We start from the raw sequence: 26008 nt of genomic DNA on the forward strand, positions 1-26008 counted from the left end.
TCCTTTCGAAGTGTCGCATCTCTCACACGGCTGATTCTCCAGAAATGGAGCCTCCGTTTGAAGATTTTGGGAACGAGCTGTGATTGAGCTGTTATATATTTCAGTTTGTTAGACTGTTCGCTTAATACCTAATTTTCCCAAGATATTTGAGAAACGCTCTCGTTTGCTATGGGGTGAAAGACCTCGACGTGGCCGCCTAGCTATATAGAGTCGCAGGCCCGGGGTGTGAATCGATATAAAGACAATGTATACCTGTTATGTTGGCGCGACATCACAAAATCTGAGACCATGGTACGGCTGGTCCGTTCTGCTGACGGCCAGCTGAGCATTTCGACAAGGGTAACACCCGCGCGACTGACTGCCTATCCGTGTAACTCGCACTGCGTTACAGATCAGCACTAGAAATCCTTCCGTGTATGATCTGAATGCGGGCTGGCCAACCAGGTATTCCCGTGTAAACGACCCTTTGTGGCAATATGCTCGAGCCCCTGAGCACTCTACCAGTGCCAAGAAGACATCGGCAGGAGCCCGACCACAGCGCTAGGACTTGTAATGATTCAAATGGCCCCCTTGGCCTCACATGCTTCCGGGCCCTTTGCCTTTGAAGTCATCAAATTTAAGTTTTCAGAATCTCTGATTTATACACTTTTGAACTCGATGATACGATGCTAAGATGGCTGCGCCGCATCAACACCCAGATGCCATCGAATTGCTGAATAGCCAAAGCCATGCGCCTGATCCAAGGTACCATCATGGCTGGCAGCAAACAACCGCATACAATGGAGCAGGAGGGTTCTACAACGAGTGTTACGTCGTGTCACCGGTGTCGGAATACCCTCCAGATGCAGCGGGTACCATGAATCATGATTCAGGTCAGCAACTCAATCACCATCCGCCAAACCTCAAAGAGCACTTGCAACTTGTGCAGGAGGGTCCATATCCTCCATACCAACAGCCTCCAATACCTTATCGAACAAAGAGCTGGGGAAAGAGCTGGGGTGCGGAGATTGTGGGCACTTTATTCAGCATGCTCTGTGTTGTCGCGATGGTCATAATTCTATCCAAAATTGACGGAAGGCTACTTTCCTCTTGGACAATTGCCGTTTCTCCCAACGCTGTCATCTCCGTTTTATCTACAGCTTCAAAAGCGGCAATGATTCTGCCGGTAGCTGAAAGTTTGAGTCAATTGAAATGGTTGTATCTCGAAAGGCAGGGGCTAAGGTATGTGGTGTGCACTGATCTTTGGGCTTGGACTAAAGCTAACAGATGGAACACGAAGTCTAGAGCACCTGCAGATATTTGACGATGCGAGTAGAGGTCCTTGGGGCGCACTAAAGTTCTTCCTGTTCGCGCGGAAAGCGACCTTCATTGCCTACGTTGGATGTATTGTCACCATAGCAGCCATCGCTCTTGATCCTTTCACCCAGCAGATTTTGTCATACGGGCAAATGCCTACACAAGCTCTCGGGCTGCATTCTTCGGTCACTCGATCCCAGGCATATGATAATCAAGGAAAGGGTTTGAACGGTAATAGCAATGTTATGAGTGAGTTAGCCTCGAGATATGAATCTACAACTCAATCTACGCCTGCGTCTAACGCTCTATAACAGGTAGCACGAGAGATGGACAACTTCAAGCAGCAGCCATATCTGGGCTCTATGACTTGGTTCCCGCTCCTCCCTTCTCATGTCCTGGATCAAATTGCACTTACCCAACGTTCAGCTCGCTTGGAATCCAGAATCAGTGCAAAGATGTGACTAAGCAAACGGTCCAGAACTGTATCCAGCTCAAACAAGGAGTTCCGAACCAAATTTGCAACTATACTTTACCAGGCGGGTTTCACATCGGTTCTTATGCGGGCGTAGACGCGCACAATGGCTTCTACCACACGACGGTTAATACCAGCGTTAATACGACCAGTCCCGACCAATGGGCACCGATCCTGTCCAATATCGGCATGATCTGGTTCAGCAATGACGACTTGGATAATAACTTTAACGTCAGTACCAGCTGGCAGGATACTTTAACTGCCTACGAGTGCAGCTACGAAGTATCTGCTATCGCGTACTCCAACTGGACGTCCGTCAACGGCACAGTTCAGCCGGGAACACTGCAAATGTCCTCGCTCAACATCACAGGCATGGGACCTATCTTCCCCATGGAAGCCCTCGATGGTAGTTTCCCTGGAAACAAAACATTTGAATTAAACTACTACGACTTAAATTACATGTCCGAATGCCTGACAATCTTTGACATGGAGGACGGCATACCTTCATCATACATCGCGGCGCTGTATAACAGCCCCAACATCACCAAAACAATGGAAAATATCGCAGCAGGCATGTCTTATCGAATGCTTTCGGGACCAAACGCGACCGCTGTAGAAGGAGAAGTGTTCGCCGTTCAGACCTACATCCACGTTCACTGGGCTTGGCTCACCCTGACAGTCGCATTGGTGCTGATTGCTTGCATATTCTTCATCACTGTGATGATACAAACGCAAATCGCCCGCCAGCGGGCCTGGAAGTCTTCACTTGCTCCTTTGCTATATGATTTGCCCGCTAGTGCGGTCGACAAGCATGGGAAGCCTGACTGGCCCGAGAACTTTAAGCATGTGAGGGCTCGGACTATTATTGAACAACTTCGATGATAAGCTCTGGAGACTTGCTCTGGCTTAATTAAGAATCTGACATCAAATCTGATTCCAAAAATGGACTGGCGCCAGGTCACCCGAGCCAGACTTGTGAAATATCAGGATCCAGCTGACATGAGCTCATATCCAAAATGATTTTTATTTTACAAGTGTCCTATGCGTGGCTTCAGCATTATAACAAGGATGTTGCCGTAATAACGTTCTAGCCGGTCTAAGGCTCACTAAGTAACAATTCCTAAACAGTATGGTGAGCTTCCCGGATCCTCTCCGACCTACACCTTGGTGCGCAACTCGAGTACACCAATTTCCACATCACTCCCAAAGCCCCATACCTCGCTCTATTAGGCGACATCGGCAACGCCGAGAAACACAAAGACCGATACATCGGCGTCTTACTTCGCCAACAGTCTCAATTCAAAATCGCGTTCTCGTCCGGGGAAATAACGAGCTTTATCGCTCGAAGTGGTTCTTCGTCAAGACGACATTCCAAAGATTCCAGCTTTGATTTCAAGAGAGACGACAAAAGGGGAAGAAGCTGGGCGAAGTTGTCCTCCTCGACCAGCGACGCTACAATATCAATGATGTCCTCGGCTGTACCCTTTCATTGCACATCCCCGCCGAGGCCAAAAGTGACCTTAACAAGCTTGTCAACGACTTTGGTTGCATTGATCAGCACTTTGAAGCGCACGAAAGTGACTTGCGGTGGCTTGATAGTCAGATCCAGTCTCTCCAGGATGCACCACGCAAGGTAGTCGTCCTGACGCAATACAGCCCGACAGTAGATGGTCGAGCGGTGAACCCTCGGTACAAAGATAGTGTTATACGGTCGAATTATGCCACAGGTCTTTACTCTCCGGCTCATTTGGTAAAGCGAGGTAGTTAAATATGGGCTTTTGGGCATACACAGTCGACTGTGACTTCAAGGGTGAGACAGAAGCGAAACTACACCAATCAACGGCGCTATGTCATGTCAGGTTAGTCGAAAGAGTTTGAGGTAGATAAAGTAAAAGCTTAGTTCTATTCAGACTTGCATGTGTTAGCGGTTAATTGTGAAATAAAATGTTCTGACGATGTGAGCCTAATGTGCTTGATCAGGCAGTTCATTAGGGGCTCAAACAAGTAAGATAGCAGCCAAAAAAGCCAAATTCGATTACTCTTTTATTCTCGTCCACTTGTAACGACCTATATGTATCCATGCAATTCATAATCTGTATCGTTTGGGTATCTTCTCTTCATCTGCCCGGGCGCGTCCATAGCTTAGCACGCAAGCTAACGCGCAATCAACCCTCTTACAGTGTGACATCATGCTAGCAAGTTAAGCCAGCCGCCCCGCGGTTGCGTGAGTCCTCTCGGCCTCCTCCATCTGTCTCACTTCCGCCGCATCTGCCAAATCCTCGTCACTCAACCCCATTCCCATTCTCTCGCGACGATGCATGGCATGACTGATCGTCTCCTCACCGGCAACCTCACGTACATCGGCATCATAGGCAACCTCAAACTTGCGGCGCAGGTGCTCGGGTCCGATGAAGGTGAGCAGAATGACATAGGCGTACACGCAGCCCATGAAGATGCAAATAACCTTACCATAAGCGTATCGCTCAGTCTTGCCCTTGGGTGGCAAGGGGAATCGCTCGCCAATGGTGGACTCGATCGTCGAAGATGCAGATGACACAAGGTTACCAAGTTGGTAGGATGTACCAACAACGAAAGTGCGAAAGGCGCCGGGTGACAGCTCCATCAGATGGATCGGAATGACACCCCAGGCGCCCTGGACGCAAAATTGCTCGAAGAAAGCTGCGGCAATAACTGCGTGGCTGCTGGTAAAGGTATATGGGTACAACAGAGCACCACCAATAATACACATGACGATGATGCTAAATCGTCGACCAAAGATCTGGCTGCAGAAACCGACGACAGTGCCACCGAGCATTGCGCCAAGGTTGGCAACGACCTGAGTTACAGTGACCGCGTTGGCGCTGAAGTTGAATTGGTTCTTGAGCATGGTCGGGTACAAGTCCTGGGATCCGTGCGACATGAAGTTGAAGCCGGCCATGAGGAGCACGAGATAGGCAAGTAGAAGCCAATGGCGGCGAAGAGCGACCTTTCCTTCGCGAAGGAAGGTTTTGGAGATACTGGAGCCCTCAGCTTCGGCAGTACGTCGTACACTGGCATGTTGCTGGTAGACCGAGGTCTCGGGGAGCATGAGGCGGAAGAGAATGATCAGCACTGGAGGACAAGCACCGAACCAGAAGAGCGGGCGCCATCCATGGGGAGTCGTATCAACAAGACCGCGGGCGAAAGCTGTTGCAAGGAGGTATCCAAAAGCGTACTGAGATGGTTAGCATGTTGACTCGAATCTGAGTCGACAATCACTTACTCCTTGTTGCAGGATACCGCTCATCAATCCACGAGCCTCCTCTGGAAGATCTTCCAGGGCGGTAGCGGCTGCATTGCCGTAAAGACCGCCCATGGCAACACCAAAAAGAGCTCTACATGCTAGGAACTGCCCGTAGGTGTTGGTAAAGCCGGTTCCCTAGAATTAACTGTCAGCAAGTCGAAAAGCTTCGATAATCTCTAACTCCAAACAGGCGGTGCGTATCTCGCGATGATGCTGGCCAAGACCTTGGCAATGCGGGCATGGCGTGTCTTGGCAGCGACACAAGCATTGCCAAGTGCCGAGACCTGCAAGCAAGCTGACAGGTGCAAGGGGGGTGGAAAAGCTTGGTGAGCCCATGACTTACCAGCTCGAGAACGATGAAAAGCACGTTGTTGACAATGAAGGGCCATTTGCGACCATAACGATCGGCTGCGATACCGAACAAGATGGAGCCAACAGACCGGAACATCAGCACCAGAGTAATGCCCCAAGTGATGTCAGTATTGTCTTTTCCGAACGTCTCGGCGAGTTCGCTGACAGTCAGCGACACTGTAAAGAAATCAAAAGCGTCCCACGTCTGCGAAGAGTGTCAGCGGTAAGACCCGGCGATTGTCGCAGAAAATTCTAGGAATGTCGCGTACCCAAGCAATGAACGCAACGGAGAAAAACGCCCACTGTCGGGCATTGAGCATCATGAGAAGTTTGAAGGGGTTTGGTGCCTTGGCCATTGGCGGCTTGAGGGAAGAAAAGCGCGTCGCGATGTACTGGCCAGCGCTCATGCCATGATGCGGCGGATGGTCTTGCTCGCCGATGACACCATGATGGTCGGTGTCGCGCTCGATGGTGGGTTTCTCATGTTCAGCCATGTTGATGGCTAGTGATGCGTCTTGTTCTTCTCGTTAGGCAAAGCTCAACGTGTAGGTCGGTCACCACAGTCGGCACAATTGCAGCTCTGGGAGGACCGAGGGGACTGAGGAGAGCAAGAGCAGAGAGCTACGGACAGACGAGAGGGCCAATGGGTCATCGTCCGGGGATCATTGAGATTGATATATGTCAGCTATTTGTGCGGGGTTGCACCGACTCTGGCGATCGTCGCTGACGCTAGATACGACCTGGTCTCCATGTTGGGCAACGTAGCAAATGACATGGTGGCACGCCAGCCACAAGGTTGTGGGACTGCCCGGACAGGATGCCGCGCCAGGGCAGGACCAGCAGAGGTCAGGCGGAGATAATACACAGAGATGTGAGTAAGGACTGGGGTGACCCCAACCGACCGAGCGAGCGAGAGGGGAGAAGGGCGTGGGCGGCGGCCGTATTGCGGGATCAGAGAATCAGGAGATGGGGTCTCTGATGGGTGTTTGTGGGACTTAGACTCCCTGTTAGACCTGGTTTGTGCAGATTGCGGGGACCAACGGGATGCAGCTCACCATCGTCCTGGATCAAAGATGGCCTCCCTCGTCGCTCAGGGCGAATCACGAGGTGTCATTTCCCGAATCAGCGCCGGCATGGCCGTCGAGTGTGCGGGATGCGGAGGAGCTCGGTCGCAATGCTACGGAATGCCACGGGCTGCTGCTGGGATTCTGTCTCCTCCGTGCATGCATTGGAACCTCATCCTTGGCCATGATTCTGGTAGGTATGTGCCTGATCCCAGGCGCCTACCTACCTACCTACCTTTTGTCTTTTCGCTGCTTGCGACCAATCTTCGATTTGTGTCGATCTACGAAAAGGAAACGCCGCGCCTAGAGCAGGCAGCTGACATCATCGCTGGCAGTAGCTGGCGGCGCTATCTTCAAGCCCCCCTGCGGCAGTCGCAGTGCATACTGCCCGCTTCGAGTTACGACTTGCTCCTTCTCAACCTTGTCGAGCAACCTTGACAAGCTTGAGAAGGTCCCCCCGCAGAGAATCCCCACAGTGGCTCCTTCCCCGTCGGCACACCTTCTGAAAATGGTCATTCCTGAGTGGCCAGCACGGCTAGTGCCAAGCCACTGGGCGTGTGCCTGCCGGTCACCGGGCAAGTTCCACGGTGATCGGTCTCCTCCAGTCTGTTGGATTATCAATGTGTGCGTGCGCCGTGCTTGCCGTGCCGCTTTACGACAACACACGACAAAATGCACAATGCAGAAAACGGTTTTTTGACTCGGGAGGGCAAGGGCGAGCGAATGCATGGCACGCAGTCCCGTCTCTCCTTCCGCTTTTGGCGCCTTGGCTTGTGAGGCTCTTTCCCACGTTGCTGTCTGTGATCAATGGAATGAAGTAATTGGCGATGAGTAATGACATCGTGACTGCCTTTATCTGCCTATTCCAAAACTGTAGATTACATACCTACTGTAAGTACCCTCAATAGATTTCAATGTCACTTACTCGCGCGCGCCAGTGAGTGTGCATTACCCCAACAGCATCAATTGTGTTTACCCGACCCCAAAGTGTATTAAACTGCTCATTATGCGGGACCATCTTCACACAGACCGCCACCACTCCTGATACATATCACGATGTGGCTCTTCATCCATCGCCTTGCGTGTTGTGGCAGCCAACATCGCTCCATCCCAAGCCTCGAGGACCTCGGTCATGGGCTCGTTTGCTCTCTGTACGCGCTCCCTTCCGCCGATGCTGGTCTCGACCGCGCGGCGGCTCACTTCGGCTCTTGCAGTGGACTACCGGAGCGCAGGACTTAATTCGGCATATCGCGCCACCATCGATGCGCCTACCCGCCTAGCTGAGCGCCATCGTTCGCTTACGGTGTAGCCCCGAGTCCCTAAATCCACCACACAAGAAAGGAAAACAAGACGATGCTGAAGGCGAAATACAACTCGAAAATATTGAAACCGTTGGTCACGCGCCCGATGCCGATATCAGTGCCGTGACCCGCAGACTACATGATAGTCGCCTCAACAGTTCACCGGTTCCCCTTCAGAATGAGTCACATAACCACAGAACAGTCAATTGGTCTGAAGAGCAAAGCCGACTCGCTTCTAGAGCGGCGAAGACATAAGGAAGTACAATTGAAAGTCAGGACCCGTATACCACCCGCCCGTGAACCGCGACACGCTATCTTAGGACGACGGCTTTGTGCTAAGGTAGTGCAGCGCAATCCTTCTGCAGCAATCGCCCAGATGATCTACCCACGCGCCGTTGACGAAGACCTAGATAGGCACTCGATTCTCTCGAGGTCTAGAATGCTCCAGGGGTAGGCAGGGGTAAGTCTGTCTTCAAGTTGTACTAAGCTAAACTCCTTCAGAGGATCGATATCTAGTCGTGTATTCTAGTGTCTAACATGTATTATGCCTTCCATACTGATGTCACCTCATACATCCAACATAGCCCTGTGATGCCGACACTTAGTACTTGGCTCTGAGTCAAAAGTGTCTGTCTATACGGTGTATCTAAACCAGGGGACTTTGTCCGCAAGCTCGCGCTCCAACATCTTCTGTTCCTCGGTCAACTCTTCCACTCCAGTCTCCTGCGACAATGTCTCGCGTCGTGCGTTCTCCCTACGGCACCACGTTGTCATGAACAATGTCAAGAAGAAGGCCATGCTACAGTCGAGTCAGCTGTAGGTCGCAATGATAAGGGATATGTACTTGCCTGACGAAACCGATCAGGATGCTGTGCCCGGTGATGTACCGGGGCCCGTCGCGCGAGAGGTAGACGTACGAGGCGATTATGCCACCGCAGTTGCCTCCCATGACCTGCATAGCAATACCGGTTCCTCGCTTAAGACTCCCGCCGATGTTGCCACTGTTCCAAGCAAGTCCTAGAGGGATTTGTGGGTATATTCCTGACGAAGGCTGGTCAGCTCAGCACCCTGTCAGTTGAATTGGGAGGCATTACCAATGGCAGCAAAGACGGTTCCCGTATACTGGATATGTGGCTTTCCGCTCCCGGCTAGCAAGGCGAATCCCAAGATGGCAATCAGCTGAAAACCCATCAGGAACACGCCCCGCTGTCTCACTCTGTCGGCGAAGTAGCTCGCTCCAATTGTAAAGATGCACGCGAAGACATACGGGGGCACGCTCATCAGTTGTGCATTGTTCGCAGTATAGCCCATGGCCTTGATGATGGTTGGCAGAAACAGTGCAAATGAGTAGATAGGACAGAAGCCTGCCATGCAGATGAGCATGTGGATGTAAATCTTCCAGTCCTTGATGGCTTGCCAGACGTATTTGATATTAAAGTCATTGGAGAGATGGCCATGGTCTACAGTCAGCCGTCTTTGGACTTCCTCTCGCTCCTTGGAAGTCAGGAATCTCGCTCTGGTCACGTCAGGAAAATATGTAAGCCATTTCGGGAAGAATACTCACGTGGCAGGATAGTCGTAGATTGCCCAGTACGCGGTGAAAGACACAAGAATGCTCAGCAGACCTTCGAGAATGAAGATCCACGCCCATGCCGACTTGCCACCCACGCCGCTCATCTCTGCGATGCCACGAGCTAGAATGCCGCCGAAGGCTCCAGCGAGGGTAGCTGCCGAGAAGAATAGAGCCATACGAAAGCCACATTCATGCCTACAATACCATTGCGTGATGTAATAGTTCACGCCTGGGAACAAGCCTCCTTCGAAGACTCCAAGAAACACTCTTGTAGCCATAAGGCCAGAATAGTTCTTGACGAAGCCCTGTCCGATCATTGATGCCGACCAGCAGACCATGATGAAGGTCAGCCAGATCGAAGGCCGGATTCTCTTCATCATCATGTTGCTTGGGATCTCGGCCGCAATATAGAATGGGAAGAGGATCGCAAGGCAGTCATTATACTGAATACCGTGTAGATGAAGGTCCTTTTCTAAGTTGTCAAGTCGAGCATTGCCAATATTCGTGCGATCAAGAAAGCATAGCCTGTTTAGAAGTTCAGTAACTACAGATCCAAGAATTTTTGTGACCGCGGGCCGCAACCTACAGGTAGATGAGTGACATGAAGGGAATGATGTGCCAATCGAGCCTCCTTAACAGTTTTTTCGTCGCTTTCTCGTCAAACCCTTCAGTCTCTACATACTCAACAGTCTCGGACACGAGTGTCTCGGGCGGCGTGTTGATCACTGATTTCTCAGTAGGATTCGACATAGTTGAGTACTCAAATGCGATTAGAGTTGATGGAATCTCACAAGAAACGTGGAGTGCATGGTGAGTGCCGAACAATATGCGGAGACATCCTTTTATTGCTACCTAGGCTATCGCAGGATAGATCTGAACGGCGATATAGCGAAGCTGAACTTACCGCCGTGGTCTTGGCGCAGGAGGATTTAGGTGCAACCTGTGTGTGTAAGACAGATCAGCACGCATAAGACGGGGTAAGAGCCAATCGGCAGAGACCACACGGTCAATATCTCGGGATGACTATACATACTTCCCCAATCAAGCAGGGGTATTCCATATTCGACCAGGATAGATATTCTTATCTTGAATCAATTCTCCCCCAATCCGTGATACATCTAAGCATGCAATGCATCCCCACGTCTCAGTCAGACTTCTAGCTCGTACTAGCTTGTCCTCTCAAATTCGCACTTTGTGTCTAGAACATAGTGTTGGAGTCATTGACTGGCATTACTTGTCCATGCAAACTCGATGGACCCGACACCCCGGTGCTTTGATTATTTGTGCTAGCAAGATGCACCGGAACATCGTCTCAGTGGTATCCTGAAAGCGGAGAACTAGCAATTATGATCTATTCTTATTGTATCAAAGCAGAGGCTATTACCCATGGTTGAGGGGTGTTTGCCTTGAATACACCAAGCGTTAATATACTCTCTCGCTATTGCGAGCTACTCATCAAGAGCAGACATCATACGTGTGGTAAGCGCCCACTATGCCTCGATTCCAAATTCAGCCCATACACATAATCCCAACGCCATAGACTCGCAGAATGCGGTGTGCAACTTCATGCACGGTGAGCTCAAGTCATGACGCTGGCAATCGCTTGGAAATAGTACTTGTCGCACAATCTGTATCGCACGTTGCGTCTCAGGTATCACATATAGCTATCATAGCACAAGCAGTATAATTGAGTTCAGCTCTGATACCGTTAAGACAGACCGACCTTGCTTTGAATAAAACACTCTAAGCTAATTTCTTGCCACTAAAACACATGGACAGATACTCCTCCGTCTTGAGAGCTTTCAAATGCGGTACAGCATCATTCAGGCTTGCGCCAAGCCTTGAAACGTCAAGAGCACCCTTCTGAATTCCGACATGAATCAGAGACACGGTCCTCCGCGTATCTTCTTTAGCTTCCGGCCATGCTATTATCAATTCTTCATTGGATGGAAAGAGTGTCATTTGGCCTTTTAAGAGCTCTTCCATCGAATCTCATGTTACATTAAATTTGGTACCTAGAATTAGTTAGAACTCTTTTCCTGACATTGAAAGTCTGAGTAGGCTGTGTGAGCATACCTGTTACTCTCTCGGCCGCGGCTATGATCTCTACTGGAGAAATCACTTCGCCCACGAGATGGTACATCCGCTCCCACTTGTGCTCCCACTTGGGGAAGGCAAGCATCGCGGCGACGTACTTGGCAATATCGCTTATCAAGGTCTATACAGCTTTTGTATTCCCAGTGCCAGGGAGCAAGCCTCTGGCACGAGGAACATCAATGATGTGATAGAGACCTCTCCTTGGTGTGGGTGAATGAGGTAGTCCAAAGTAGTCCATAAACATTCCCGTCATTAATATTGTATAACCTAGGCTCGTAGCCGCGCTCGTAGCCGCAAGCAGTTGCTGGCTTTCCACAAAATTCTCACCCCCTGGCATTAGGTTAAGGCTATTGCATGTTAGAACCTCAACAAAGCCAAGAGAAGGAGCTGTTTCTCTTTGGATTATGATGGCACGTTTGAAAAACAGTACGTTTTGTCCAGAGAAAGGTCACTTGGGGTTGCACATACTCGTGGGGCAAGCTGTGGTCGCCACTAAACTCGCTCGGCAGGAACCTTTTCACAGTGGTGGATGCCTCGGCTGCCTTGATCAGATTTAACTGATTGGTCGATGCAGGTTAACTCAAAACTACCTTATCGAGATCATTCAAAGTTCGAAATACTGAAAAACGATTACCAAGCAAAATGCCAATCGAAGTCAAAACCAAAGCTGAAGCATACAAAGCTGCGCAAGCTTTTCCAAATTACTCAAACTTGAAGCTCGGTTAGTCATGATGGAACCCCCGCGGCAAAATAGTTGCTAATTGTCGTGGATTAGGTGATGTTCATGCCAGTGATAAAACCAAGGGGGGCGAAAAGCCCATCACTGCAGGATACTTCATTTTAACCAAGGGGGAATCAAGCAATGCACCCTTTCCTCCATATGGTTGTGATGAATCAGGGATTGTCCTCGAGGGCAGATAATATCTTGTCAATGTAGAACAGTACGTGCGCTAATTGCAAACCTCAGGCACACTAACGCTGTCCGAAGGAAACCATACTTTTACTCTAAAAGCAGGTGACACGTTTTTCATTTTGAATGGCAGCCAAGTTGCATTCAACAAGAACGATTTTGTTGTTGCGTGGAAAGTTGGTGGACGCTGGGTTGGAGAGTATCGAGAGGCAATAAAGCCACGAATCGCAAAACAGAGTTAGTCACTCGACCAAATACATTAGTTCAGTACACAACACGGTAGATGGGCGAGTGATCTTTTAGTAAAGATTGTTCAGTTCACCGTCTAAAGCGCTTGACTTACTTCTCAACAACGATAAATAAATTAGTATGCATTTTGTAACTATACGAAAGAACGAATTATCTTAATCAAGGTAGAGAGCAGAAGATCAACTCAATTGACGAATAGAGATATATTCAGAGATGTTTAGATTGGGATTGTCGAAAGTGACTGGTGTTGTTAGTAGCCGCTTTTCAGAACTACATCTATCGAACGCTTGTCTACGGTCCGCAAAGGCTCTCTTGCGTTTCTATGCCTTTGTGATCCTTGCTGAACTCTGGGTGATTTATCTCTTCATTTACCAAAGATGGAGTCATTATGCCACCGTTATGATCGTCGTCACCTTCGCGGACTCCCTCGGTAGTAGCGGGGCTTCCTTCGAATAGCTCATCAATTTCCTCCAAAGTTTTGCCTTTTGTTTCGATAAAAACAAACCAGACAACTACGGCAAAAACCAAGCTCCACGATTCGTTGAGAGTGAAGAACTTCCATGAGATAGTTTCCATTGCAATAGGGAAGCAATATAGGTAAACGAAAGAGAAGGCAAACCTAACGGATTGGGTCACGGCAGTGCCTTTCGCTCGCTGGCTGAAAGAGAGTATCTCGTTTGGAAGAATAAACCGAAATTTACCTATCCATCGTAAGCAAAGATAATCCATAAGATGCCATACATAACTCACTATCCAACACACGCAATAAACTCATAGATAAATATTACAAGTATCGCCCCAACGCTGAGACCTGTCGTAGATTTAATCTTGAGCTGGCGCTGCAGAAGAATTAGTGCTCTTGGATGCACTTTACTGCAGCTCACCTACTTTTCGTACCTGTCCCCCAAAATATCTTGTACGACCTCTCTACTTGATGAAAAATTCCCAGAGTCTGACAACTCTATACTTCAGAAAGTCGCAACAGTGATTACAACAACAGTCCATATAGCCAGGACCCCACAGTATAACATGTTCTACCTAGCATGCAGCTTGACTAGATATTCATTTAAGCAACCTGCTCACGATAGAACTATAACAAGTGTGGTGTCACTGGACCAAGAAACGACCTCTCCAAGACACATCAAATGCGGGGATGGTTCGTCGATCGTATTGTAAGACCCCTGCACAAAACCCCACCAAGCCACCCAAAAGCCGATCTGATCTCGGTCAGCTTGCAATTGCATTTGTGAAAATTCTCAAGCAATTTCGACAAAGTGTTCCCTCACAGACTTCGACTAGACTTATCACGACTCGGAGAGTGTAGGATCGGGATCGCATCAAGCTTCTCCACTCCTCCTAATCATGGCGAAAACCACCTGAAGAAAGGCACTGCCAGATAACGCGCTCGCTCGTAGCAGCGCGACTCGTTACAACAATGAGCATAGCCAGCAGTGCGCCCGACCAGCGCCAGCTCCGCCTGATTGCCGCGGCGGCGCAAGCCAACGAAGCCAGAGTACGTGATATCCTGGCTGAAGAGACGTCATGGACCTCACATACAGACCGCGACGCCTTGCGCCAATCGCTCCAGAAGGTTGCCAATCGAGGCAAGCTGTCCCTCGTGCGCCTCCTCCTCGAACACGGCGCCGACGTCAATACCCGCCGCGAGAACGAAATCCCCGCCCTCTACAAAGCCGCCGAGAATGGACACGCTGCTGTGGTCGCCGAATTGCTCTCACATGGGGCTGATCCGAATTGGCGACACCGAAACGGCCAGACCGCGCTTTATGGAACGTCGATGCGGGGCCACAACGCTGTTGTCAAGCTACTACTGGAACATGGTGCCAACGTAGACGGCCGAGATGGAGAAGGGCACATAGGTGAGCGGGACGGCAAGACACCACTGCTGTATCTTGCGTCTGAAAAGCCTGGCAAATGGACAATGGATACCCTAAAGATACTGCTCGACAAGAACGCCGACATCAATGCGCGGGATGATATTGGGCGGACGCCGCTCATCTGGGCTGCCACTCGCGGCAACATGCGCCTTGTGGATGCTCTGCTGAATGGAGAACTGGGCAAGAAAGCGGACATATCTGCCTCGAACAACCGTGGGCGCACAGCGTTACATCTGGCCGCGGACAGTAGTCATGAGGAGATGGTCAAACTTCTCCTCGGTCATGGTGCGAATCCTCGCTTGATCAGTGACGGTGGATGGACGCCTCTTCACAACGCAGCGCAGAACGGGCATGCTGGTATTGTCTCCATCTTGCTTGCAGCCAATGCCAACGTGAATTCGGAGCTCTCGAATGGCATGACGCCACTTCACTGGGCAGCATTCAACGGGTATGAGGAAGTGGTGAAGCTTCTTCTTGCAAAGCCAGAGACCAGCATTGCTATCAAAGACAGTTTTGATCGAACTCCTATGCTATGTGCTGCAGAAATGCGTCACAAGCAGATTGTACAGCTCCTTTCACCGGCCAGAGCTGCTAGTCGATTATCTCCGGCAGCAGAGAGCGCATGCAAATCCTTCGAGGCCACGGTTGTCGATTTTGGCGATTTTCGTGAAGGTAGGAAACAACTCGTGTTCAAGCACTCGGTCTACGACCTATTGTATGGCTGGGACAAAGATGTGGATAAACCAACGATCCCGATCTTGCCTAAAAACATCAAGTACCAACCGTCGTTCAGGTGGGTTCACCTTCCTGCTAATAATGTAAGCTCATTCACGTCGGGCTTTTACGGATTCAGAAAACTAATTTGACCTTAGATTGCCTGGATTGAGGTACTCCAAGCCCCCTTCCCCTTGCAATTCATCCCCCTGACACATCGATAGACTCTCTTGTCAAAGGCTTTCGTAGAAGGTGGTCATAGGGACATTGAAGGCTTCAAAGCCTTGGAGAAGTGCTTCGATCAAGAACACCGTGGACCTCTAGCCCATGCTCACTTCATGAGAACATATTGTCAGCGTATCTCCGCGCCTCAACTTCCGAACAATGAAAAGGAAGACAGCTCTCTCCAACCGCTGTCCGAGGAGTCACCAGAGCTCAGCCGAGTCAGCACAATATCCACTATATCGACAACGATGACAGGTGGTGACGGGACACCGAAAAAGACCCCAGACCACCCGGAGGGTAGTACACCCAAATCCGACTCAAAAAAGAAAACTCGGTCAGAGCAGCTTGCTGAGCGCCATCCTACACGAGGAAAGCGGACGAAGGGTCCTCCAGGAAACGCACCTGGAACGAAAGAGCATAAGCCATCAACCGGGAGGATCCCGCTTCAGGCTGCTTGGGAAGCGTCTAGACTCCCTACGTCGCATTCCAAATTAGTCCTTTTCGTAGGTTGCCCGTGGCCTTTTTATGTTCCATTGCTAACGACAGAGATGCCATTTCTACATTATGAGACCGATGAGCGTCGTGACAAGATGAGTGAGGCAATACGAAATGTTCGAGCAGGCCGAGACCTTCCAGAGCAAGCAACGCGTGATTATACACTCGTTCACGCATACCTGAATGATATGCCACCTCTACATCCTCCGAGAACGCTAGACCAATTCTTCTATCACGGTATAGATACGTCGGCTAGAGACAGGGACCAGGTTGTCTACCGATACTGCAGACGACATCAGGCCGAGCCCAAGGTGTTCATGGTTGATCAACTGTGGCTGTGGATGATCGGACGAGGTAAATATGAGTCCTCAAATGGCACACTGTCAAAGCTAACAATGCCGCAGATTTGGTAGTAACCTGCTTTCCTCAACGATGGGATCAACCGAAGCAAGACCCTCTAAATGTTCTTGATGGCATTATTGAGGAGACAAATGCGAAGACGAGACCACCGATCTCCTCTGTTCATGATCTGGCAGTGCTAATAACCAGTCGCTGCTCCGGCATGTTCGACAGACATCGCATGGATGATCAGGACTACCAATTTTTAGACATGTTTGAAAGCTCCATCGGTTTAGTCACAAATCGCGAAAGTCAGCTGTTTAATCGCTTCAACAACGCCTCCGCCATGTCAGCCAAATGGTTGCAACACCACCGCCGTCGGCCAGCTAGAGGGCTCTCGCCGTCAATCAAATACGAGAAGACGGATGAGGATCCCGTCTTTCCTGATGCGCTGCTCGATATCGGCGTTGAAACTTCACTCCTTGCAGAAATCAAAGACATTCGGGACGAGCTGAACATTCTTGCTGTGGTTCTTGACTCTCAAATGTCAATTTTGGCTGAATTTGAAAGCCATATCATAGATGAGCTAAGGCCTGAAGGCAGCCGCAGAGTCACGGAGGCCATTGTCCACGAGATTCGAAAACGCTCACGGGAGCAGAAGCGTCTGCTCGAAGTTCATCGTAAGGACATCGACCGGATGGATCGACAAGCTGAGAGCATATACATGAGCTTGACGCACTTGTTGGACCTCAAACAAAAACACTCGAACGCGCTTGAAGCTCGCTTCGCCAGGGACCAAGCAGTTATTGCAGCGAGGCAGGGGCAGACAATTATGGTGTTCACAATAGTTACCATAATTTTCCTACCGATGTCATTTATTGCGGCATTTTTCGCCATCAACTTCGATGATTGGAACGGGAATCTAACGATGGGTTATGTCTCCAAATACATGTTTGGAATAGGACTGGGCATATCAGTTCCGCTTATCGCGATGGCTTTCACGGTGAACGATATCTTTGATGCTGTGCAAAATGCATTCTTATCTACTTTAGGGCTATTCCGGCGGGGACGAAGCCACGAAGATGACCATTTATCTGACAAGGCAACGTGGGACAGGGTGGATACGTTCCCCTCAGCAGGGCGGCCTTCGCTCGCCGATGAACTTCCAGAGTGGAGGAAGAGGGGACTTGACGGCCCATCATGGAGGAAATCAAGTTATGATCCGGTTCATGACAGACATAATTCTGCGGCATCACCAGTCTCTATCCATCGGCCCAATGGTGTACGCAAATTCAGCGTTGGGAGTGGCAATGCTATCTCCTGGGCACGGCCAAGCTACGAGAGAGGCCGAGGTGGCATGCATGATGACCTAGAGAGGGGCAGGGCACCAGGCCCAGCAAAAGTGTAATAGTAGAAGAAAGAGACATGATATCATGAAAATTAAACCATTTGGTTGTGCACTGGGTTCTTGGTCTAATACTCAAGCGGATTGCAGGGGACAATATCACTTTTGTACTAGTGTTTGCCATAAAAGATTTGGAAGGCAACTTTTTCTTCAGAAATAAACAATGTAGCGAAGAACCGAGATATCGGGCATGATAGAAGACCTTTGCAAGCCATGACTTATAAGCGCAGCATTGTCCATTCAACGCTTCCATCCTCCATCACTAGGTATGTTAGCTGAAGTGATATATCTGCTTTTAGCTCCAAGTAGAAAGAGAACCAATGAAGCACCCTCGCCTCTCCTACCGATTCTGCCTAGAATCATGGGTTCGGCCCCAACTTTCCAATTGCATATTTGCGGTTGACTAACTCTTATACTTTGGTTGATGTTACTCATGAATTGGTGTCAATGAGGCCACTTCACTTTTGTGATCAGCATTCAATTGTTAGCCAAGCTCTTTTGTTATCATGTGAGGAGAGGAAGCAGGAGAAAAAAATAAATAGAACCAGTGGAAATAGAACTCACGGAGAGACACAGCTGACACGAATTCCCCTATGGCCCCGTTCTCTAGCCGCACACTTGGTGAGACCAATGAGGCCATGACTGCTAGCAGTATCAGCTCTGAAGTCCTTATGACCATATGTACCAGCCATGAAACCTTCACCACGCTACCCCTGCGACGAATAAAAGGGTTGAAAGCACCATACCGGTTGATATCAGTTACTTTGTTCCACTCTTGATCACTGGTCTCATGCAATGCGCCAAGTCTGACGACACCTAGGTGATTTCTGTTAGCTGTCCAGCATCACTTTCGATGGAGTTAAGAACATGTGATCCTATAGTAAGATCAACCTGATATAAGCTTGAGAAAGATTTATGTGGCCCGTAACTAGGGTGTATCATATACAATTTGAAGTAGAAAACTGTTAACGTGTATGGTATAGTGACTGTCTTATATGGGAGGTCGCCGTAGTCGACTTCCTATATTAACTCGTCTAAATCTCAAGTGAAAATCCCACAGAAAGACTCTTACTTCATATTAAAACTTCTAGTCAAGACAACATACAGTCACAATGTCGATGATGGCGGAGTCCAGTTGATCAAGACCACACGCAGCAAGCAAATCGGCATCTGACATCCCAAGATCTCCCACTCTTCTACCATCTACGCAGTACGCACCGCTTTCGGTAATCGTGACATAGGAGTCAGGAAGTGCGTCACCATCATGAATATCCTGGCAAACTGTCACACCATCGCTCGCTTCGGATTGGTCAAAGGAGCCTGCTACGGGATACGTGTAAGATGTGGTATCTTTGAATATGTGCTCGAGCTGACGTCAGGTATTAGTAATCGGAAGTCAATGACATGCTTTCAAGGACTTACCGTAGCCGTATAACGAAGATTAAGCTTGCTTTGCATTACAACGGTGGAGCATAGTACCTTCTCGCCTGGACCAAGGGTGGTCGACGATCTAAACCGTTGTTGGATCTATGTGTATTGTGAGCGGGCGCCGATAAGAGAAAAAAAAGAAAGAAAAAGAAAAAAAAGGAGACCTTATAAACCACTTACCCTCTTAGCCGTCGTGTCCTCCTCGCTGTTTAAACTCATTCTGACATCCTTTTGAATATACTTCCCGCTGAATTCGACTTTGTCCTTTCCTTCCGCGCTTGCAAAGGGTGTTCCACCTTTATAGGACAACTCAGTGCCTATAGTAGTGCCAAACTCGCCACCTTTCTCATGTGCGTCAGTATGGGACCAAGATCCTTTATGCTGAACTTCTATAACCACGTAGGACTCGAATCCCATCACGACTTCCTTATCATCGCGCTTATTTTCCAAGAGATGTTGCCCTAATATAGCGGTCATACCTCGATCCCTAAGTTAGCGGTTAGTAATTTGTAGCCTGACCAGGACGCTGCAACGTACGCAAAGGGTCGTGAGTTCAGCTGCTCCCAAGTCGGAGTAAACTCAAAGTCTCGCAGTATAACTTTGTCGGGAGCGCTTTTGGAAAAGTATGGCTGAAGTGCATCGAGAGCGTCATCGGCAGCTCCGAAGAAGCCCAGCAGCATACCCTGACCAGCTGTACCACGGTCGGGTAGGATCTCCACGGGTACGGCATTAGGGTCCCAGTACTTGCCAGCGTCGACTTGGGAGTGCTTAGCCATTTCCATGACGATGCGGCCCACTCCGTTGTTCCAACCACCCGCCCAAAGCGAGAATCTATCGAAGTGCTCCTTCCACGGATCCCACTCAATGGTACCATATCGGCTATGGCCATCATCCGCCACGGCTACGCCTTGGGTGATCTCGGATCCATCGGTATATCGGATGCGCAGATAGCGTAGGGCGTCCTTGTCGGCCCTGGCTTCGATCAAGTTTGGGAACACGCCCGCGTTCCATTTCGCTGCGCAGAATTGCAGGCCATGATCAATTTCGCCTACAGTTCCAGGAAGAGCGAAGAAGGATGGAACGGCGGCGCAATTAGCGGATGGGTCGGGCGGACTTTCAACAGGTTCTGGAACCGGATCAACGGGATCATCCGGAATTGGATATGTACCCTCATCTGAGCCTGGATCCTCGATTGGGCAATCGCCCGCCTCGGGGGTTTCGGTCTCAGGTGCAGTGACGCAGTTATGTAACGATGACTCGAGGTCACCGTTGAACGAGACGACGCAGAACTCGTAGTTCCAAGCGCCAGGAAAGAGATAGGTGATGCCATGGCATGTGCTCGTGACCTTACTCCATTCATCCGTCTTGAGGTAATCGGTCGCATTGTTGATGTTGCGAGTGTACACACGGTAGCCCGCTGCCCACGGGGAGCCATCCCAGGGGATCTTGACCGTGTACCCATTCGTCGTAAAAACCTGAAGGTTGGTCGGCATAGGGGGAGTACCACCCCCGACCACGATACCGTTCGCACCTGCTGGCAAGCCACCACCGATGTTTGTCCACGTGGCGACCCAGATCAGATATCGATGGCCTTGGTTAAGGCCTTCCACAGAGGTAGTTCTCCCTCGGGTGCCATACCCTTGGATGAATGCACCCGGCGTATCACGGTCCCAATAGATCAATTCATAGCGGTCAATATTGTATGAACCCTCCGGTGGATCCCAGAAGATATCGAAGCCTGTTCCGCCAGGCTGAACAACGATATTAGATTCAGATTTATTATATCTTTCTATTTACTACTATACAGTCTTTTAAGAGTTATTGAATTGTGTAATTTTATTAGTATAGCTGGCACTAGCTTCTAGAACAAAAGTTGACCTTCTAAAAAGGAAGCTAGTATGCATTATGGTTTGAAGGTGTTCAAGGTTGTTGGTGAGTTATTATACTCAGCATCGATCGCCTGGAAGTGCACACTTGTGCTTTGTTATTCATCTTAAACTCGTATTCATACTGGTCTGGCCTTCAACACATCCAAAAGAGAAATGAAGGAATCGGTTTGTGGGTGATGTCCGCTGGTAGATGTGTTTGCAATGGAGCAGGTGTCATCTTTTCTGATGAAATGGGAACAACACATCATCGTCATTAGGGATGCATTTCATTGACAGTTCGAAGATAAAAATGGTATAAACAATGTAACACTTATTGGAACACAAGACCAAATTATGTAGCACATGCTGTCAGCTTTGCGGTCGTAACCCTAGACCTCAATTCTCATCTAAAGGCCCATATATCTCATACTAGGAAACCCAAGGTGAGTTCAGGTCTTATGAATCTGCTCAATTAATTCTGTGTAGCACGCAACATATTCTGCAGACTAATTTGACCAGCCCTAAAAAGACTAATCAGAACAATCCCTTGTAATCCCCCCAACCCATGATCAGAGTGTGTGATGGATTGTTCTCTAATTCGCTTGCCAGCCTCCATCGACATGAATCTCAGTTGAAGTAATATACTTGCTTCCGTCCCCAAGCAGAAACGCGACGGCCGCAGCGACGTCGTCCGGCGCGCCATACTTTCTGAGCATCACCGGAATCTTGCCCTCGTCCCACTTGTCCGTCATCTTCAGCACTCTATTCACACCAGCCTTCATCTTGTCAAGCATACGAGTCTTGATGAAGCCACTTTGTGCAAATGAACCTCTTGTTAGCAGAAAGAAGACAGGATTTTCGGAATGGGAATGAGAAATCTACGGGATGTACTCACGGAGCAACAGTGTTGACACGGATCCCTCTGCCGGCATATTCCTTTGCTGCGCACTTCGTCAGCGCCTCCACGCCGTGGCTGGCAATGGAGTAGTTCGCGAGGCCAAATGCCCCGTGCTGCCCTAGCATGCTGGAGACGTTGACGATGCTGCTGCCATCACGGAGGATAGGCACCATCTCGCGTGTGCAGTTCAAGGCGCCCTGCACATTGGTATCGATGGTCTCGTAGAAGCGGTCTCCATCGGATTCCTCAATTGTGTGAGGTTTGCAGATGCCTTGATTGTGAAGACTTGTGTAAGTTTGAGAGCCGAAGGGATCCTGTTCCGAGAAGGGTAGAAGAATTACACACCTGCATTGTTGACCAAGCCATCTATGTTCTCATGCTTCTCCTTCAGGTGCGCAACCCACTTCTTCACCGCTGCACTGTCGCCCACATCTCCGAGGTACGTATCAACGGTTATGTCTGGTCGGCCACGGCAGCACGTCTGTGGTAGCGTGGCGCAGATCAAGTTGGCGGCGTCTTCAAGGGGCCGCCAATCCATGAGCGACACCTTTGCGCCCCGGTACGCAAGATACTTGGCTATGGCGAACCCGATGCCTGTCGCACCGCCGGTGATTGCGATCACCTTCCCCTCGAAAGGCAGGCCTTCGTAATTCACTCGGAGATCGGCGCGGGACACCGTCTTCGGCGAGGGACTGTTCAATGGACTCGCCGGCTCGGACGAATCTGGAGACGAACTTGTCTCAGCCATTTTGCTGTGTGTTGACTACTAAATTGGAAGGCCAAGAAAGTCGGGTGTTAGGCTATCTGCCAAATTGCTTGGATATAGACTCGGAGAGCATACTAGGGGTTATTTATACGGTCACTCACGAGGGAGTCTAGAACTCATGATCATTGAGAACAATGTTTTGACTGAGCCTGCGTCATTGAAGATCAGGAGCAGTTGGCCAGCTCACTGAAGTTGGCTGGAAACGGATGCTATCATCGGCTCGAGACGGCCTCATGGAACGGACACGTCACACATCACGAGGCCAATTAATCGAAGAGATTGGTGTTTGATGAGTATCAAAGTCTGTAACTTGAATATCAAGCCAGCTCATTTCCATTTCCATTTCCATTATAACGCCACAAGAGATGGCCCTGCGAGAGCAATCCGAAGCTTCAATCGCGACTGCCGCGCAATATGTTGTACATGTACAAAACCAAACAGAGTCAATAACATAAAGTGAGACTTTCCACACAACCTGGTATATCTGACGCCCTCGACCACTCGCCGACCGATCAGCCCATGAATTTTTTTGGAAGACACAGAGCAAAGTACTAGTTGCCAGAACCTAGATATCATGGCCAAGACTACAACTCCAGTGATTCAGTCCTCCACTGTAGTTTGCATTAAACGAAATCAGGATGCGGAAAGTGTTGAAGCTTGGTTACTGCCAGCACGGCAATACCAGCGAACAAAAACGCCTTCGCCATGGAGATGGAGAGAGGATTATGAAAAAAGTTTGGCAATGTGAAAAATCATCAAACTCTCAGCGACAGGTCTTCAATACCCAGTCACTGATGAAATCAAACGCATCCGCCCCAATTCCCACCCTTTTTTGAGGTATGCCAAACCGCCTCTTCATCGCGAGTGATTATGTGAAAGCAAAATGAAATCGACTAAAGGATCAAATCTAGGTCGGCGCACTGGCGACAGGTTAGTAGAAGGAAAGAAGACACTGGTGGCCCATCGTAAGATGAACTCACACTCCACCTCCCATGAAAGCCGCCAGGTCATCGAGCTCTAGAAGCTGGCGCTCGAAAGCAGCGCACAGTTCGGCGGCAGTCATGTCTACCTCTCCGCCTGCTTGTTGAGGCGCTACAGGAGGCTGTCCACCAGTTGCAGACGAGGATGAGGTAGGGTCTGGCGACTCCATCTTCGGGCCCGAGTTATTGTTCGCTGGGGGTGGCGTGCCGTCGGCGGGGGTGGATGCACCTGCAGAGCCACCATTGATTGTAGTGACACCAGGACGCCTAGGGATTGGAGGCTCACTGCCGCGTCCCTCCATCTGAGGTGTGGGAATGCCTTGCTGAGAACCTGGCGGAGGAGGAGCTTGATCATACTCCATAGCATCAGGGTTCGTGTCAGGTTGGCTTGTGATATCGTCCTTAACCGATGGAGATCCTTGCACTGGCACCCTGCTGTCTTCGCGAGACTGAGCCCGCTCGCCCTGGTTGTTGACCTCGCGCAGAACCTTAGCCATCACGCTAAGATGACGGTTCCAGGGAATAACCAAAGGCCACGACTCAGCACCATCGTGCATGTAGCGCAGACTATCACGTACTATGTGAGTCGCAGTCTCATTCACATTGGGCGGAGATAGTCCCTTCAGGGCGAGATAAGCCACTGTTGAACCGGCGGTGAATGCAGAGAAAAGCATGAAGATTGGAAAACACAGAATCGCGTTCTTGTCTGCACCATGCTCTAGTGCCGCGAGCATCGCGATGATGCTATGAGAGGCGGCGAAGATGCGATCCACCGTCTGAGCTTGGCTATGGGGAGCCATGCGCCATGCCTCCTGGCTGAAATTCTCCGCAGTGACCATTTGCAGAATGCGGCGGCGATTGACGAAGATGGTTGCGCAATGCAGAAGACAATGAATCATGGCAAATACATAGCCGCTACCCATAGTGATGTGCAGATTAATCTGTCCAGGCTTGTCCGCGAAATGATGGGGCAGGGACTGGCGGATAGCGTCAAGCCCATCTTCAAGCTGAATGCATTCCTCTTCAGAGAAAGTCTCAAGGGTCGTTGTAGTCATCATCTCAATAACATTTCGCCAAGCCTTGGTAGCCAGGACAATATGGCCGAATTCGCCGACCTCGGCAAGACTGTTCGGGTCCGGAGCATTGGAGGGGGCAATTCCACTCAGGGTTCGGACAAACACGGGGCTGCCAAAGTTGTAGTTCATATCCTGACAAGGCAAGGCAACATCGCTGACATCGCGGGCCGACAAAGCTGGGAACCGACCGGGGCTGCTGGTCAGGAAGCAGTCCAAAATGTAGATGAGCCACATAGCACGGCGAAAAGACTCCTCCTGGAGGAAGCGATCGGGGTCGGATTGCCCGTGGCTTGTATGTACGACACGGTACATCTGAGCCATTCGTGCCGCTTGACCAAGATAGATGTAAGCGCGCACAGCGTTGCGTGATCCCCACTCATGAATAACGAGCAGGCACAGGGCTTGGATATCAGCCAAGCTGGGATGGTCCAGAGACTGCATAATCGTGCCGATAGTCTTGGCCGCGAAATGCTCTGCGGCAGCAGTGGCACCTCCCCCATGAGCTCCATATCGGCGAATCATAACCGGCGAATGGCTGCAGAAGTGTTAGCCATCGAGCATGACATAGATATTGCATGGCATCTTCGCGCAAGATGGCGGTGGCTGAATGGGCAATGATTTGAGTTGCGGTGAAGGTAGATCTCGGGCGGCGGCCGACGTGGTTGGGCAGTCGACCCGGCATTGTGGAACCACGGGATTGCTCTAGCGAACGCATCGTGGAGGCGGTCGACGAAGAGGCGTCCACAAATGGCTGCACAATGCACCAAGAGCAAATGAAAGGGGATGAGATGACACGGGATCGGATACAAAGCATTGTAGCAAAAAAGGCAAAGAAAGTGAAATGAGACGGGATGACATGACTTACCGAGCGGCAGTAGTGAGGAGTGCATTAACCATGGCCGGGTCAAGCATGGTGTTCTTGAGCTGTTGCAAGAATGAAGGCTTGTGGAAGGCGACACAAGCCGGCAGTGTCTTGTTGACGACCATCTCGCACTCGAGCATGAGCTCCGGAGTGAGTCTGTGACATTGTCAGTTGAATGCGATATTCCGGTGGGCTCGTTGAGCAATCGACGATCAAAGGGTGGTGAGAACAATCAATCAATCAATCAATCACGGTGGCCCGGAAGCATCATGCCGTTTTGAGACGCGCAACGTGGGGACACGGAACGGAAGGCGAGATTTTTGATTTGAGTGGGTGGGTAGTGGAGTGAGCATTTGCAAAGCACGATGCCGAGACGTCGTGGCCCGTGCATGGTAGAAATGGGATGAGGGCATCGGGCTTCCGTTTGCCGTTTGAGGGAGGGGCGCCTGGGAAATTGGGAG

The 26008-nt window shown here is 50.1% G+C and overlaps 5 protein-coding genes across 5 annotated transcripts; 1 reads left to right on the forward strand and 4 right to left on the reverse strand.

The window, feature by feature from the left end:
• Positions 1–3968: 3968 nt before the first annotated feature.
• UCRPA7_683 (putative sugar transporter family protein) lies at positions 3969–5896 on the reverse strand (the record flags this gene model as incomplete). Its single annotated transcript, XM_007913277.1, has 5 exons — positions 3969–4982; positions 5031–5186; positions 5240–5335; positions 5395–5607; positions 5672–5896. 5 exons carry the CDS (start codon positions 5894–5896, stop codon positions 3969–3971), a joined length of 1704 nt encoding a protein of 567 aa, XP_007911468.1.
• A 2942-nt stretch (positions 5897–8838) lies between these two features.
• UCRPA7_684 (putative high-affinity nicotinic acid transporter protein) lies at positions 8839–10090 on the reverse strand (the record flags this gene model as incomplete). The annotated part of the gene is made up of 3 exons (XM_007913278.1): positions 8839–9283; positions 9332–9865; positions 10023–10090. 3 exons carry the CDS (start codon positions 10088–10090, stop codon positions 8839–8841), a joined length of 1047 nt encoding a protein of 348 aa, XP_007911469.1.
• A 3941-nt stretch (positions 10091–14031) lies between these two features.
• Positions 14032–15429, forward strand: UCRPA7_685 (putative ankyrin repeat protein; the record flags this gene model as incomplete). The annotated part of the gene is made up of 2 exons (XM_007913279.1): positions 14032–15309; positions 15364–15429. 2 exons carry the CDS (start codon positions 14032–14034, stop codon positions 15427–15429), a joined length of 1344 nt encoding a protein of 447 aa, XP_007911470.1.
• A 3327-nt stretch (positions 15430–18756) lies between these two features.
• UCRPA7_686 (putative fibronectin type iii domain-containing protein) lies at positions 18757–22611 on the reverse strand (the record flags this gene model as incomplete). Its single annotated transcript, XM_007913280.1, has 8 exons — positions 18757–19038; positions 19092–19196; positions 19278–19584; positions 19635–20848; positions 21396–21429; positions 21611–21778; positions 21861–22134; positions 22209–22611. 8 exons carry the CDS (start codon positions 22609–22611, stop codon positions 18757–18759), a joined length of 2787 nt encoding a protein of 928 aa, XP_007911471.1.
• A 994-nt stretch (positions 22612–23605) lies between these two features.
• UCRPA7_687 (putative fungal specific transcription factor domain containing protein) lies at positions 23606–25687 on the reverse strand (the record flags this gene model as incomplete). Its single annotated transcript, XM_007913281.1, has 2 exons — positions 23606–25220; positions 25551–25687. The coding sequence occupies 2 exons, from the start codon at positions 25685–25687 to the stop codon at positions 23606–23608; spliced, it is 1752 nt and encodes a 583-aa protein (XP_007911472.1).
• Positions 25688–26008: the final 321 nt, after the last annotated feature.

This window comes from Phaeoacremonium minimum (assembly GCF_000392275.1).
Source record: "Phaeoacremonium minimum UCRPA7 unplaced genomic scaffold PA7_03_scaffold_39, whole genome shotgun sequence".
In the NCBI taxonomy this organism is placed as follows: Eukaryota; Fungi; Ascomycota; class Sordariomycetes; order Togniniales; family Togniniaceae; genus Phaeoacremonium; species Phaeoacremonium minimum.